The following is a 17,508-nucleotide window of genomic DNA, read 5'->3' on the forward strand; positions in this document are numbered from 1 at the left end:
GATGACTCTTATATGAGAAATTATTCAAACTTTTATTATCTCAAAAATCGTACAGTAATAATCATGCATCATGCATTATTTAATCACGAACAACTTGCAATTAAATCGTAACTACTCATGTACTATCAATTGATAGTATACAAAGTTACTACCTCTTGTATGCATACTTTCTTTGTGGGTAATATTTCAAAATTTTAGAGGTCCTCATAAATTTTTGAAAGATGAATGATATTATTTAACTTAAAATTTGTATGTACTCTTTATGAGATTTATCAGCTCCCTTATTGTTCTATGGCATGAGCACTTACTACCTCAGAGTTAAATTGATATATAGAAAGTGGAGAGAGTACCATGGCATGCAGTGGCTTATTTGGCTTGATCTTATCATTATTATGTTATGCATTAGAAACAAATAAATTCATATGTAAGCAAGAATCAGGCTAAATCTAAAATGAATTACCACATTGACCATCAATAGGGGAAAGCAAAAAAATCCACATTCAACACAATCTTTTTACTAAATCATGTGCAGTCTGTTTCATGTAATATCTATTAACTTCACATGATCCCCATGGCTGAAATACATCAAGATAAATTCATAAGAATTTTACAAGATAAATCCAATTTATTTATGCTTTTGCAAATCAAGGCCATTTTATTTTTGTGGAAAGAATTTATAGTAAAGTTTAGTTGACAATTGACTCCTTTCTCATGATTACTATATAAACATTTTTTATATATGCATTGACATGTCTAATGCATACACCCATCATCAAATTATGTGCATCAATTATTATTTGTTTGCATCAATTTATTATAACATGCACCAAATGAGTTCATTCATTTGAGGATAGAGAACAATGTTTCGGCGAAGATTCAAAACTGAAAAACTCTGCAAGTAAAAGAAAAAGGAAAGGGAGAAGTGGGGATAGGCAGGCATAATCCAGAAGCATAAAAAAGGAGACTGACAAAAGGCTAAAAAAAAAAAAAGAAAAAGAAAACATCCCTAAAATGGGTCTCCCTGGCAAGATTTTATCCCAAGAACCCATAGCGTTCTAATCGTCCTCCCTGATTAGAGGGACTCTGGAATTAGAGAAAATTTAGTGTCCATTGGGTATTGCTTCTGTTTCCTGCAAAAATCTTAGTAAAGAATTAAACCAGAATGAATAAGTATGTATGGAAACCCTTCTGCTTTTTAAAATTGTTTGTGAGACCGTAGGAACTTTTGGTGGCAAAATTTTATGACTTAAAAAAATGAAAATAAAAAGAATGGCTGATGTTCTATGCAAATGCTATCTCCGACATCAATTTCCATGGGAATGTTTCATATATTTGTAGGGAAAGAAAGGCAAACATATCTAACAGGCCCTTAATTTCTTTGGCCATCCCATCACCGTACAAGGAAGAATCTTGAGATTTTCTGACATTAAGCCAAGAATTTGTTAAAGGTATTTCTAGTATAATCCTTCCTGTAGGCACTCAGTGTCAGGAGTTGTCATTCAGTTGCACAGAGAAAAAAAAGATGCATTATCCAAAGTAAAGAAAGCAATTCTGTATAACACAATCCAATAGGAAAAAATTATCGGCACATTGCCAATAATATCTCATGAAATGGTAATAAATATCAGTTCCCTGCAAGTTCAATGGGATCCCTGCACTAACAAATGTCTACATTCTAACAATTACCGGATGAATACATTTAACAGCATGAAACAAAAATTTGGGAGTACAAAAAATATATAGGAAAGGGGAAAAAAGAAGATAAAGATAAAAAATCAATTTGGCGTGCCTGAAACAACAACAATCCAGGCCTTTTGTTGCTCCTGTAAGACTGACCAGTGCAGTCTGCAGTTCCACTGCACTTCTGTGAGCACTTTACACTTAGCTGCTCTTATGCACCAGAAAAGGGATATTATATCCCCTCAGATAGGCTTTGATGAAGTATACCAAGAGAGCATGCATCAATACGTTACAAATTAAAGAATCTCTCATGCCGCCAGTGATATCTTGGTATCTGCATAGGTCGTGTGACCCATATTTCTATTATGTATGCTGTGTCCTGAGCTGCAAAACTCACATCAGTCTACCTCCTTTCTTTTAACTTGTCCAATCTTCTGATCTATCATTGAGGCTCAAAGATATGACAATTCCTGATGAAATCATTGGAGTAGTTGACATGTTTTGTCCAAAAAGGCTGAAGGTGTTTAAACCCAATTTCCAACCATGGCTTACACTGCCCATTGTAGTGGATCACGGCAGCCTTCTTCACACTGTCAAGGTTGGTTTTCTCCTGGTATCCCAAGCCTAGCATGTGCCATGATGGGTCAATAGGATGCACATGGCCCCTAAATGCTATAAGGGCCGGTGGTAATGTTCCAAACTTCCAGAGTGTCAAATTGGCCACCAGATTCTGCAACCCAAAAAATAAATATAGGTCTGTAAGTTAGTTTAAGAGCTTCCCTAAGCTCTTATGAAATCATTCTTGGTGAAATCTACAATATAAACAGTAACTTCAACTGAGACCCCTTCTCTTATTAGGCAAGCTTTGGATGAAAAATAGCAAGTAAGATGAGCAAGACCTAAAATATCAGATTAAAGCCATCAGAAGGTATATGACTCACACTGAAAGGGATCAGTGGCCTTAGATAGTTAAGTCACTGGCAAAAAGGGAAGGTTATTCAAAGGCTTACCCCAACAGACAATGTTTGTTATTCAGAGTTGAGCACTCGGCTAGCTTAAATGCATAAATCATGTTTCCCAGATAGAAACTTCTAGACTTCCTATTTGTATGAATTGTTGTTAATTCTTCTCAAGGTTCCATAATGTACTGTTGCAATCATGTTTTATGGGTACAATAATCTTAAGGCATCCCAACCACATAGTGCATGCTACTCATCCAAGTGTATGCTGATAATCTAGTGATTCTAAATCAATTCAGGTTCTGCATTTGCCATGCCTAGATTTCTCCACATTCATGATCATGCCTACCTTTTGTTCATAGACCCAAATACAGTACAACAGCCATTCTACAGTGGTCAGGTTTAAAAGTATCTGTTCTACTAAAAGATACAACCAGAAAGTCCCGTAATAACTTTTAATACCATTCGTTAAATATTATGGAAACCCGCAAAAAAATGGTACCAATTTCCTAGCCAAGGCAACTTTTTCACTAGGAGAAGGGGTTGCCATGAAACCTAAAGTGCCAGTTGGTAGGTAGGACAGCTAAATTTTCGAGTATCTGGTCAAGCTCATCTAACACTATCAGGTTTTATTTAACTAAAACTTTATAACAATCAAAAAGATTCTTAAGAACTTATACTACCAGTTAATTACAGCTGATACTGATCCACATAGATAGTTCCAGACACCTAGGCAGGCCAACTTTGGTTTAGACAAGGCTGATAATACAACCTATTTCTGTTTCTGCTCATGCAACAACAGAGGCACCCTTTACAGCTCCCCAGGACTCGATAAAAGTCCACACGAAGAAAAAGCAAGTTGCATTCATCTGACGCAAAAAGTATAAGCCAAAGATCTGTATTGAAACACAATTCATAATCTAGTTGCCTACTTACAGAAGAGTGTTTGGGTGTATAGTGAAAAAAATATATAATACATCTGACAAGTATACACGATGCAATAAAATGTTTCTGATTGCTCTCTCTCTCTCTCTCTCTCTCTCTCTCACACACACACACACACACACACAAATGCACCTATCAATGCATGCAATTTGAACCTCTTGTCACCACCTGATGAGATTTTGTTCAAGATGTTCAGTATGTCCAGGAAATGGAAGGTCAATCCAAACTAGCATACAAATGAATGCACGAGATTGTACACTATTCATTTCTAAAACCCAAGATACCATCATTAGAAATAAGGATAAAATTTTTTATGCAAAATTTAACATATAAAGATAGTTACATGTGCATATTGAAAGCACATATTAGATGGCAAGTGAATTCATATGTTACCTCTTTCAGCCAGTAATGATATGTTTCTCTAATGTTTGTCTTCCTCCATGCACTTAAGTCAAAGATATTCATCCCATATGCCCATGCACATTCATCAGGGTCCAAATTATTGGCTATAAGGGGATGAGAGAAGTTGAAATATGCCCTGAAGTGCTTTGACATCACCCACTTGTCTTCGCCTCTGCAAGTTTCTACAGCCCCATTTACCTTTCCCGCAAGATCGATTTCCCACAGAGGTGACAAATCATGCTGAATAACAATATCATCATCAAGAAAGACCACCTTGTTGAGGTTTGGAAAAAGCTGTTTGGATATATTACAAAGCACAGTGTCACCATAGATGGCCAACAAAATAACTCGATTATGAAAGAAGATAAATTCCATTCTAAGCCAAATGGGATCAATGCATAAATCTCATTACACAATTCAGGTAAGGAATTAGGACTTATCATATCAAGTCCACTAGAACCGTTGAATTGGCTGCAAGTGAACATCATGGGGAAAACAAAACAACCTTGTGCTCTTAGCAGTCATGCAAGTGAGTAAGATTCTCTCTTTACATTTTTTAAAAAAATTGTCCTGCAGTTCTTTTCTTAAATGGTGAAGCTATGCTACTAATTAGCCTTGCTTCACAAAACCAGGCAATACCAAAATCCATGGTATGTCATACCAGCCCGAATCGTGCGGTACAGAGCGTACTGTACCATATTGTTCGGTACCGGTATCCGGTACGGATGGCATACCGATACTCGGTATGTCAAAAAAATTTCATACTGTACCGTACCGACACTGTGCTAGTGTGGCACTGGTATAGGGTCTGGTACCAAAACGGTGAACCTTGCCATAATTTCTTTTTCTTACCCATCTTTAGTTACCCTCTAGAGGCAATCCTATATTTATGGCCAGAAGAAAAAAGAATTTGGAGGTCTCCCCACCTCCTGACCTAAGCATCTTTAAGGTCAAGTCCCTCTCCCTTGCTCTATTGTCACCACCTCTGTTTTTCACCTCATGAAACACCCAAGCATCTTGGATGTCAAGTCTCCCTCTCTCCCTCCCCTCCATTTTTCAACTCTTGAAACATCATTTTTTGAAAAGCAAAATCATCTTAATCCATCTTAAAACCCAACTCCTGCATTCAAACACCTCTCTCGCTACTCTCTCTCTCATGTCTTTTGATTTCAGGTTCCCCACAATCCAAGTTTCAACCTTTCCCAGCAGCTTGAGCAAACATTCAGCTTTTGTCCAGGCCTTCCACTAATTTTTTGCCAAAGCAACTTTTTAGTCTCATGCAAAAAAGCAATTTCATTAGGTTCCCTAACAATCTTCAATAAAAGTAGATTAATCTACAGCATCAAAGAATATCTATAACGATCGAGTATATTTACCTCAGGCAGGTAGATACGGAGATGATTGAGTAGAGAAATGTATTTTGGACTCCTGGCCTGCAGTTTCGAAGCAAAAACCCTTGGATTGTCAGTATCGTTGATCCCTTTGACATGATCTCCATGATAATGGTTTCTGACACCATGGTGGTTCTCTATAGCATCGAGAACAGGTACATTTTCTCTTGTCAACCAGTCAAACTGGTGAACACCTTTTACCTCAACAATGGCTGGAGAAAGAGGATTCAGTGCAAACCATGAATGCATCCCTGGATAAGTCTTCTTGTCGGTGATGACATGAAAGACTATCTCCTCAGGTTTCAAAGAAGATCTCACAGTTGAGGTGACAACAACAGAAGCTGCAAGGATGTTATCACTTGCTAGAATAAAATGTTTGTAGGAGTTATCCGAGAGCAAGGGTAACAATTCTGGAGGTGGCAACTGCTTTCGTGCATGAGCATTGGAAGAATACTCATCTGTCAGACGTAAAGCGAGACAATGAATGCCTTTTGGAATAGCACTTGCAGCAAAATGTTTGTTCAACTGCTCTGCCAACCTTGCTCTCTTTACCTCTCTGTTCATATTTTCCATCTGCAATGATCGGTTAAAAAAAGTTTCTTAAAAAGCATTTACAATTACCAAATACAGAATTTCAGGTGTAATCAGAGAATATTCATAAGAAATAAGTGCAAATATGATTTATAGTATCACTAAATATCCTATCATATAAATCAATAGTTACAAGTTTTGACCTCATCAATATGATATGGACGACAGAGGAAAAGACATATATTTACATTTATCAATGTAAAGTTATTCAGTTTTTTAGCAAATCAGTTCTTAAACATTACTAATGCAAAATGTGGATGCAAGTAATAACGCAACTGGTTCTTTTTTAAGATTTGCAATTTGGAACTATTTGAAAAGGTAATGTTTTGCAAGATCTGCTTTCCTTGTTGCTAAGTTGTGGTTTGGAGTTGTTGATATAACATAAAGTATTTATATTAGTGATATAAATGTAAAAGAAAATGCATATACAAGAAGCATTGTAGTGTAGATCAGCCAAACATGTGGATTAAATATCAAACTATGTCAATCTTGTTGATAAAACGATAAGGATTGTTTAAATAATAAACCAAGGGTTTTCAAGTATATATTTGTGAAGTATCTTCTCACAAACTTGGATATCCTTTTGTTCTAGGGCAACCAATACACAATATGGCATGAAACATTTGTTTTTAAATCTCACAATACTGGCATAATATAATATATTGCTTGATGATGATTATGATATGCTTTTTAAGCCTTTACCAAGTCGAATCATACAAATGAGGTGCAACTTATAAACAAAAACTAAATGGATCCTACCAAACTTATGTAGATCAATATCTTGAAAACATATTTGGCAGAAGTCTTCTAAGATAAGAATGGCAGAGTGCAACAGTTAGGTGCACATTTGACATAAGAGATCACACATCAACAATTATGTGAATGAATATGCATAGTCAACACCCTATCTGCAGAATGTTGAACAGCATAGTGATTTTGATGCTAAATTTACAAGCGCACTAAAGGATAAGAATTCGAAAAGGAATCACTTTAATGTGAGTGAAACATACATGAATTCCACTATAAAAACCATTGGTACAATCTGCAATCTAACTGCTTTCTAGAAGCAATAGAATCAGGAACTCTAAGACCATTAGGACGAATCAAATGTTTCTAGGTCTCCTTTGATGCTTGCATACATATGTAATTCCAACTCAGAGAGTATCATACCATCATATAATAATCATGTGAAGACCTAACTAGCATGATACAAACTCATCATATCTTGAGCATCATAGTGTGCAAATTGATACACTATGTTACATAATGATACATGTGCTATATTGCAACAATCCAGCACCTTACCTAAAAAGGCTAGCTAAGAAGTTATATTTTGGGCAACTTGGTTTGTATAAATACGTACGAGCTCCCCAGCATCCAAGCAAAGTGGGAGTGCAAATACATGCCTGCGTGGGCGTGCTCACATACTCTCCACGATTAAGCCCTAGCAACCTTGCCAAGCTAAGAAACTAGCCCATGGCCCATGTGGACTTGCGAACACTATAGCACGGGCCTTTTAGAGCTGTCCATAGGCCGATCATAGTGTTTATGATTGAATTTGATTAAATTGGAGGTATGGTATAATGTATTAGGAAATGTGCTTACGTTGTAAAGTGGATCTTGTCTCAAATGTTTCAGATTGCAATGTATTTGTCATATATTGTTGGATCATATGATTTTTTTCAAGGATTTTAAATTTTGATTATATTTTGATTATTATAATGGTACATCTTGGGACTTGCAGCAAGTTGAAATTTCAGGGTGTAACAAATAATCTCAAGCACATAATATCCAGCGATTTCATGCACAAAGACATGCTGATCATTGAATAAATGGCAACAGAGATATTTTGGTTCTCTTACTCAATAAGGAAAACAACTGACATATCTGAATCTGTCTCCAATGCAGTGATCTCAACAATGCAATGACTAAATGGATAAAAAAACATACAGCCAATTGCATACCGTGGCCTTCAATGTTATGGCAAATGTCCTGGCATCATACTGGTTATTCTTCATTTCAGTAAGAAACTCACTGAATGATTCAGGCAGCACCAGTCCAACAGGAATTTCCTTGGAATCCACTTGATTAAGTATCTTATACAGATCTCTTACAAGCTTCTGCACCAATTCAATCAGATTAGTCAAGAAAACAGAGCAATTATGTTCTTCATTCACAAATCAAACCCATCTAGTGATTGTGACATCACAAACAAAGCATATATAGTAAAATGTCAATATTTACCGCAGAATCATCACCGCCCCTACCAAGGAACCTTGGCCCTAGTCGCCTTCCCAGACAATCTGGAACAAAGAAAAAGATGAAAGTTAAGATATGCATGCAACATAGATTTTTGAATCCTCAAATTTTTCCTCCTGTCTTTTTTTTGTCTGTGCTGTTATTCAGTCATATGTTGAATTTTTCTAAATTATAGCTGTCGGATGGCAGCATAAAGTACAGTACATTTCATTGCCAGAGTAAAGCTTTAGCTGTCGGACAGCAGCATAAAGTACATTCCCTTTCATTGCCAAATTTATGCATATAGTCATTTCCCCTGGTTAGATTACCTTGGCTTGTGCAATCATTATATTGATGTCCTTGTGATAGGTTAATAGAGTATACAACTTTAGCTTCATTGAATTTAACATCTTAACAGGAATGTGCCACGAGAGCAGTTATGCTAACTGCTTAGCTTCTCGTTTAAGTATGGCTTGCTTGGTTTTTTGCCACAAAAAACAATGTCGATCCAAAATGTCACAAATGGAAAAATGATTTTTGAAATGAAAAATAAATAAAAAACAGGAACTAAAAGGAGAAAATCATAAAATCTTAATTGAACTGTCACAGTTTGCATGTAACTTGATTTAATGTAAGATGCCAAGTACAAACCAAATAAGAGTATAGAAGAATAAAAGAAAAATGAAATACATATCATATAACCTGGACAACTGAAGGTCAAATTTAAATCCAAATTCATCATCAACCCTTTTCATTTAGATGATGTGATAATTCACTAAAGAGTGTCAGAATTTGAAAAGTGACGGAAGGTTCAGTTTTGCATTCCAGACAATCAAAATGATAAGGTAAAAAGAATACCCAAAAGGCAAGAAAAGTGCAAAAGACAACAAGGTGGTTCTCTAGACAAGAATTCATCCTCCATTATCCAACAGAAGTACTATTCTTTTTCCTAAAACACCATTGTGTCTGGCTTTCTTTTCACAAATACTCCTGCTTTTCCTGCTGTCCACTCTTTCCCCCAAATATCATGAGGAGGAATTTTTTCCTAGCATGAACCATGGATATTATTGCAATAATTTCCCAGCTTTTGTTGCTCAATCGTGCACTTTAAATTTTCCTAACTTCAATGGGGTACAATTTATCAGGAGCTTATGAAACCACCAGGAGCCTCATATCATCCATGTCGATTCTAATTGAGGTGTTCTTACTAATTTACACTGAACATCATAATCACAATTAAAACAAATTAATAAGTAGTAAACCTCACTATCTATCAAACTTTTTCTCCTCATAACAAGAAGTCAACATCATCATATGGAAGACATTGGAACCCTTGTAACTACAAAGTCCTTAACTAAACCTTTCACTACTCAAGTATGATATCATCTTCTTAAAAGAATATTCACCAAGGAAAGATAGGATTCCTTTGACAGAGGCCATTCTAGCAATAAATAACTTTCTAGCAACCTAGTTAAGCAAAATAGAAAAAGAGAGCAATTATGACATAATTTGTAATCAACCAGAGTAAAGTTCTTTTTAAGGTGCACCTGGTTGAAGGAAAGCAAAAGCCAAAAAAGATGAACAGTATAGCAACAATATAAGTGCTAGGCTAAACTCCTTTTCTTTGGGGCAGGGAGGTGGCGAACATTACAAAAAGTATCAGACGAATGAAAGAATATCTACAAACAAAACTAAACCTTGAAAGTTGTAACCGAAATTCAGTTTAGCTAAAGCCCAATCATCCTAAATGCAGATGAAGAAGGCGGCCAGACTGAACTCCAGAATAGCATCAAAAAAAAGATCAAAATCCAAGATGTCAGAATCAAAAGCCAGAATAGTATCAAAAAAAAAAAAAAAAAAAGATCACTCGTGCTAAAAGTCAGCAATGCAAATTCAGAAACAGTCAATCAAAGAACCAGAAGACTAAAGATCATCCCAGCTCAACTCAGCAAATTATCTGCCAATCCAAGCATTATACCCCACATCCATCAAATAATAAAAAGACAGCTACCAGTACAAATCAACATATAATCCACCATTATACCAACTCTTTTGGAGCCAACACTAACCTCCAAACTAAAATTTCGAAAGCTTAGCAAGAAAATGTGAGCTCGCTGAGCACTGAGGTATGAGTCAAAAACAATCCAAACAGAACAATTCCAGCAATTCCAATCCATAACCATAGCAGATCAACTCATGAAGAACCAATCTAAGACCACCCAAAACATTACACAACCAATACCACTATCAGCTCAAAAATTCAAAATTTGGCAAGGGAATGGTGAGCTTAATGAGGGAGGACTGCAAAAAGAGCCCATCCAAAACAATACCCAACTTGGATCAGCCCATCCAAATCAATACCGAAATTGGATCAACCCACAACACACCCATTTGCAATCACTCAAACATTGAATACCTCTCCAGTCGATGCCAAAACCAACATTGAGCTTAAAAATTGGAGCTTTTCACCAGGAAATGGGAATTCACGACCAATTCAAATCCGAAGCTCATCTGATCAACCAAGAACGCACCCATTCACAACCATAAAGCCATGAAAACACCTCCATTTGATATCAGAACCAATGTGCAGCCGAAAAAAGTCGAAATTTCGGGCAAGAAAAAAGGAGTTTCGCTTACCGAGGGAGGAGCACTTGTTGACACCCTCGAGGGTGATGACGGCAGTGAGGATGAAGACGAACGGGAGGAGGAAGGCGAGGACGAGGATCGTGTGGAAGAGGGTCCGGTAGGGGACGTGGCGCGCGGCGACCCTGACCTTCATCGAGTCGAGGAACCCATTGCTGCTGGATATCGTGATGCTTCTCATGCTCGGCGAGATCCGAAGCTGCATAGTCGTCGCCGACGCCGACCCGTCGCGGCGGCAGAGGTGGGGATCGCGGCGGCGGCAGCGGCGGCGGCGGCCCTAGCAGCAGAGGCGGCCCATCGAAGCGAGCGGCGGCAGCGGCGATCGGATCGGGAGGAGGAGGCGGCGGCGGAGACGGAGCGGAGGGAACGCGAGGTGGGATTTTGGGAGGCCTCCCGATCCGACATTGGGGACCCGAAAACGGGGGTAGGAGCGATTCATAAGTTTGCCTCTCTCTCGTTTCTATACTATATTAAATTTAAAAATAAAAATTTACGATTATTATTATTATTATTATTACTATTATTATTATTATTTATTTAATTTTTACGATGAAATAGATGGAATGGGTGGGTCGGTGGGAAGAATCTTTCCTCCTTCCATGAGAGAGAGAAAGATTTGTCTTATTCTATCTTTCTTCCTCCTTGTTTGAACTTTTTTTTTTTAATAAATAATTTGAATATATATTTGCATAAAAGCACACCAAAAATAAGAAATAAACTCATTAATCAATGCTTATTTTTTTTATAGCAGTGCTCACAAGATTAATATGAAGCCGGTGTACCCAAAAAAAAAAAACCTTTTAGTTGTTTTGGGGTTTCGGATCCTCAGTCAACAAAAAAATGAGAAAGAGAAAGAGGAAAATGGAAAAAAATGAGGGTTGATTTTCTATTTGTAGGGGGTTGACGTGGAGGAATTAAAGGTAATGAAGGAAGTATACCTCATATAACAATGGGTTGATAAGAGGATATGACTCCAACTAGTTAAGTTGAGCTATAAGAGGATAGGGGCATAATTAAATGAGTTAATTTGGTGGTTTGATAAGAGGATATGGACTCCAACTAGTTTAGGATTAAGGTTTTGATTAAATTGAGCTATAAGTGGATAGGGATATAATTAAATGACTTCGCTTGGTCTGTGTCTTTCTATACTTTGGAAGTCTTGAATATTGTCCCCATTTAACTAGATTTGTACCTAACATCCTGACCATTAGAGTTAAGGTGGTGATATTACCAAAGATAGTTGTATTGCACAAATTGTTCTAGTAAAGTTTAATATTTATATTCTATTAATTTTAAGGACATAATAACTAATGTCTAATTTTTTGTTATGAAAACAACAAAATCAGCCGAAGATATCAGTAGCTTTTTAAACAAGTGATATTTGAAAGCCCTTCCTATCTACTTGGAGTTGGCTAGTTTGCAAATTTGACTGGTTAATATTAGTAGGAAGACTTTGACGCAAGGGCCGGTGGGAGCTGGTAAATACCCATTGAAGGGTTTAGGGTTGGTGAAAACTATTAGAAATGTCTATAAGTCTTAAGAGTTCAAAGGCATTAAGCCAACAAATATTTGAAAGAGAGAGTATAGAGATTAGGTTGATGAAGAAAGATGGATCAAAGAGTAAAGTTTCACTATCAGAACCCTAGACATGCAATATTGTTTAATTATCATAATTGTTGCATAAAATGCATATAACAGTTTAATTTATTTAAAAAAAACACACAATGGTCTCAATAATTAGCTAATAATATTTCTATTTAACTCGTAAAATAATTGGCCGATGGATTTAAAGGGTTTATTCGGAGTATGACATGAAGTTTATCATTTATTTTGTAGCATTATTTTTTTTTCTTGATGCATTCAAGTATTTTTTTTTTCTGGTTAGCCAATAGGTTTTTTCTCTAAGTCAATACTAGGTACAAGATTTCCTATTTTCAGATTCTTTCTTCCCCACTATAAAGTGGACTCTGACCGGAAAGATAAGAACAAGTGTAGAGCAATCCTATTTACCAATGTGATGACTTTTTGTTGTCATAACTTTTTGTGAGAAATAGTGTATATAGTCATAAGTAACACATGAAACTTTACATCATCTAATATCTCCTCACCCTGTGGTACCGAGTGCCTATTAATATTATGCAGTATTTACAATCATATTTTACCATTGTATTATACTTGTATCACTTCTCAAATAGTCTAATCTCACTTCCCTGAAGCATTATCTATGTCTTTGCTATATTGGCAGGCTGACACCTCTATATTCCTAGTTTATACGCAACTTTTTTTTTGGCACCTTGGCATCAGAAGAGCAATATCTAATATTACCAATAAGAACAATATTAGCCAACAGATACATAGATGAAGGACGAGACTGGTGGCCATAAAATTGAGCAGGCTATTGGAGAATAACTCGCTCGTACTCTGTCTTGGAGGCAATTTGTTTGCAGAAAACTATTAAGTTTTAATATATTTTTTTTGATACCGAATGTCGGTATACCACCTATTTCGGTACAGTACGGTACGTCTCATACCGTCACCATCCATACTGGTACAGTACGGTACATTCCGTACTGTTCGGTTTGGACTAATGGCTAGAAAATATTATCTGGGTTTCTTGATATTGTATAAGTACCCAGGTCTACCCAGCGAATAATTGAGGTAGGACTAAACACGGATCCTTACATACTTTTCCCATTTAAATCCTAACGTACTCGTTAGGCTAAAGGTCCAAATCCATTCAAATCTAATCACAAGTACTATGATCGGCTCGTAGTTAGTCTCAATGAGTCTGTGCTGCAGTGTCCCCCTAGTCGACATGGGCCATGAGCTAGGTCTGCTCTGATACTATTTGTAACAACTCAGGATCTCATCAAAAAGGCTAGCATGAAGGTATTATTTAGGTTTCTTGATCATATATAAATATCTAAGATCTATCCAGCGAATAATCGATATGCGATTAAATATACGCTCGCATGGTCCTCGCATACCTTGGATGGGAATGTATAATGAAGGACTTTATGCATTTTATTAATAAGATGCGTTGACTGGCTTATACTGAGTTGATGCAGGATAAAGTGGATACACATGTCCTCCCTTTCAATGGCACTCTGACCAAGTATAAGCCATAGGCATAATTTTAACAACAATGCACATGCCTTCCTCCACTTGAGGAAGGCAGATCTTGCAAAATACTATTTTAATATGATCTGTCCTTTGTGTAAGGTTCAACTTAAAAACTTATCCTTGCTCAGAGTGAACATAAATCATGTGATATGGTAGTTTATATAATCTTCCTCTCATTTATGTTAATTTTAAATGCCTATTGGTTTGCATGGCGACTTTTAGCACCATATTCTAAGCATGTTTCTTCTACTTGTAGTATAAGATTGAGTGATGTGAGATGTTTAGTTTCATAGATGATTGAAATAGAGGGGAGCAGACAGAATATATTCAGTATAAAACAGAAAGAAAAAAAAAAGACTTGGAGAGCACTTAAAACTTTTGATGTTCTTCATAAGAGTGTTCTAGCTATCATTATAGCATGCCAAATATTCATTTTTATGTATTTTTCCTAGTTCCAAGGGACCAATTACAAGTGTCTATGTAGTAAGGACAGCAGTACTTAATAGGACTTTCAAGTTGGACCACTCTTACATGCTTTAGAGATGGATCTCTAGCCTTGTAATTTGACAAAGAACAGAAGCTACAAGCATCAAAGATACCATACTTCATGTGATGATCTCAAATTTGAAACCAAGACTCATGGCTGTTTGTTTCTTGAAAGGAAACCAAGCGCTCAAGTTGCAATCATGAATTGATGGTCTAGACTCATCCTCATTACTCTAGTTGGGGCCCCAAGCCTAATGCCTCTAGTGCGTGAGAACTTTATAATGTATTGGTTGGGATCATAACATTTGGTAGTTCTCATCTGATAAAAAATATTTAGCTATTAGGGCCATTAGTAAGGAATCTTTTGAGCTGCCATAACAAAATTATACTGGATCAGAGTGGAAGTTATTACATGAAAAAAAGGGTCATATGGACCAAAGCAAGAGCCATCTAAAAAGTTGGCAATAAAGGAACCTTTATTTTATTTTTAGTAGAAACAGATAAATTAAACCAAACAAGTACATAAGAATCAACAAATCAAATATTTAACAATGAAACAAGAAGATGTGCCTTAGAATCCTATAATATTGATCCTGTGTAGTTGGCCACATAAGATGCCACACAAGCAACTGTACTATTAATTTATATATAAGAAACCTCAAATAAGAAGAAAAAATATAACAAGCACCAGCAATTCAACGCAGCAAACGATCCTCCAATAATGTTGTTCTTCGCTATCATGCTGGTTATGACCCAAGCTTTACCCACCCTCTACCATTGGCATACCTCCAATGGTACCCTAGCACCATATCACATGCTATTTGGACTTGTATGATAGCTCTCTCACTTAAAGTATTTTGGTGAATTATTTTAATTTGCTTGTTGTTACGCTAATATGATTCAAATTTTAGAGGACATGATGATAAATTTCATGGGGCCACCAAAAGGAAAAAGTGCTGCTTCATAGAAAGGAATGACGCCCAAAGGCCTTTAATAGATAAGAAGAATATAATGGGATTGTATGGCATAAAGCTTCTCAAGGGCAAGTAGCATATCTTTAATGATGTTATGCGGCCACTTTCTGACACTTTTGTTCATGAAGCCTTTGTTTTATGCTCTCCGCGTCCAGGACTCCCACCTACCTCTCATGCATGATGACAGAACTCTACAAAGGGTAAAGCATCCTGCAGGCAATTATAGAACTGTTTGACTATAGCTGCAGTTTAACATGACAATGAAGGCATGGTTATGAAAAAAAAAAAAAAAAGGCATGGATAGGGTGATATAGGAGACAACCAAAAAAACCACAGCAAAAGAATAGGAAAAGAAGACAGAAAGGTCTCAAACTAGGAAGAGCTCTGAGTAACCAAACAACATGAAAATCTTTAAGTTCATAGCCACAAGATCCAAGGGGGACTCAAGACTAAACTAGTCTGTAATTTTTTTTTAAAAAAAGGCGGGCCTCATCCTATAAAAAGTTGAGAAAGAAGAAAATTAATTTAAAAAAATATTATTTTATAACTAGGGTTGGAAATAGGCTCAGGCAGGCTGGATCAACAAATAGAATTGCAAATCGTCCCGAGCCAACCCGAGACCTATTAGATTGGGTCAGTTTACAAGCCAGGATGTAGGTTTGTGCCTAAAAGTAGGGTCCAAAAAAAATATAGGATGGGCTCAGACCAATGCTTGGCCCCACCTAGGCCTAGCCGGAACCTAAGTTGAGTGGCTGGACCTAATCCAAGTCAGAACAAATCTCTCTCCCATCTCTCTCCCTCCCTCCTGATCTCTCTCTCCCTCTCTTCTCTTTTCCCACCCAATCACTCTCCCCTTCTCTCTCCTCTCTCTCCCCAGTCCTCCCAATCTATCTCGCTTGATCTCCTCTCTTCCTCCCGATCTCTCTCTCATTTCTCTTCCTCCTAGACTTCTTCACCTCTCTCTCTCTCTCTCTCTCTCTCTCTCTCTCTCTCTCTCTCTCTCTTCTCTCCAAATGCTCTCTCTTTCCCCTCTCTCGCTTATTTTGCACCAAAGCCCGAAGGAGAAGCTCAGGCCTAGATCTAGGTCATGCTTCAAACTGAGTTCAAACTCGAATTTTGAAAGAAATTTCAAACCTCAGCCTGACTTGGAGCTCTAATTTTTCTGTTCGGGCCTAGGCTGTTTAAAAACTCGACCCAACCTGACCCATTCCAACCCTACTTGCAACACATGGACTTCAACTTATAAACAAGAAATTAAATATTGAGTCACTACAAGATAATGGGATGTACAAAAAAATTCATCTTGTATTATTAGAAATGCAAGGGAGCAACGCAATCCCTTAATATTGCAATGGATGAATACTGTTGATGTTCCTTGCTTGGGAATCCCTCATGCAACATATTGAAGGGAGGAAAAACATGCATATATTGCTATAAACATTTGTATATATCAGAAGCCTTGTTTTCTTTAAGCTGTATTTGGATACTTGCTATTTATTGGTTAAAGGTGGGTTCGTGGTTTAAGAAGCCAAGCACATGCCAAAAAGTGATGATTAAAGTTATTCGGTCAATCTTCTAAAAGTCACTTAGGGCTCGTTTGGTTCGCAGGAAAATGAGGGGGGAAAGTGTGGTCAACGGGAAAGTAATGAAATGCCTCTTGTTTGGTTGGAGTTTTCAAAGGAGAGAGATGGAAAAGTTGTATTCCCATGGGAATATGATTCCCACATTTCATGGGAAAGTCTTTCCCATGAGAAACATGGGAAAGTTACTTTCCCATGAGGTGGGAATCACTCCTTTTTTATTTTTTCCCAAAAAGACCCTTCAGCATTAAAGAAGCATTAAAGAGGCATTAGCCTGTTTAACTTTATGTCATGGAGGAGGTAATCCCCAAAGCTCTCTCTTCTGTCTCTTTACTTTTTTACATTTTCAATAAAAGGTATCACTAAATACGAAATATCAACCAAATAGCAAAGAGCTGGTTAGGGGTTGTTACAAATGATTAAATCTATCCATCCCTAGTTAGGTATTAAGTATTCGAACATGGACTTAGCAAGCATGTAGAACACTTTTTGAGAT

The 17,508-nt window shown here is 37.0% G+C and overlaps 2 protein-coding genes across 3 annotated transcripts in view; one reads left to right on the forward strand and one right to left on the reverse strand.

The window, feature by feature from the left end:
* The window catches only part of LOC103718176 (uncharacterized), a 74,310-nt gene that overhangs the window by 26,130 nt on the left and 30,672 nt on the right, over nt 1-17,508 (forward strand). The window lies entirely within an intron of this gene.
* Nucleotides 1,570-11,299, reverse strand: LOC103718174 (putative galacturonosyltransferase 14). Of its 2 annotated transcripts, none has more exons than XM_008806876.6 (6): nt 10,844-11,299; nt 8,213-8,271; nt 7,933-8,088; nt 5,363-5,950; nt 3,978-4,280; nt 1,570-2,410 (listed from the first exon to the last, which is right to left on the reverse strand). In XM_008806876.6, exons 1-6 carry the CDS (start codon nt 11,052-11,054, stop codon nt 2,123-2,125), a joined length of 1,605 nt encoding a protein of 534 aa, XP_008805098.4. In that variant the 5' UTR covers nt 11,055-11,299; the 3' UTR covers nt 1,570-2,122. The 2 variants fall into 2 exon arrangements, with proteins under 2 accessions (XP_008805098.4, XP_088567693.2); XM_088711567.2 differs by having other exon boundaries at nt 7,933-8,085; nt 10,844-11,263.

The sequence above is a fragment of the Phoenix dactylifera genome, chromosome 15 (assembly GCF_051530095.1).
Source record: "Phoenix dactylifera cultivar Ajwa chromosome 15, Ajwa_hap1_PhDact_Kaust_v1.1, whole genome shotgun sequence".
NCBI lineage: Eukaryota > Viridiplantae > Streptophyta > Magnoliopsida > Arecales > Arecaceae > Phoenix > Phoenix dactylifera.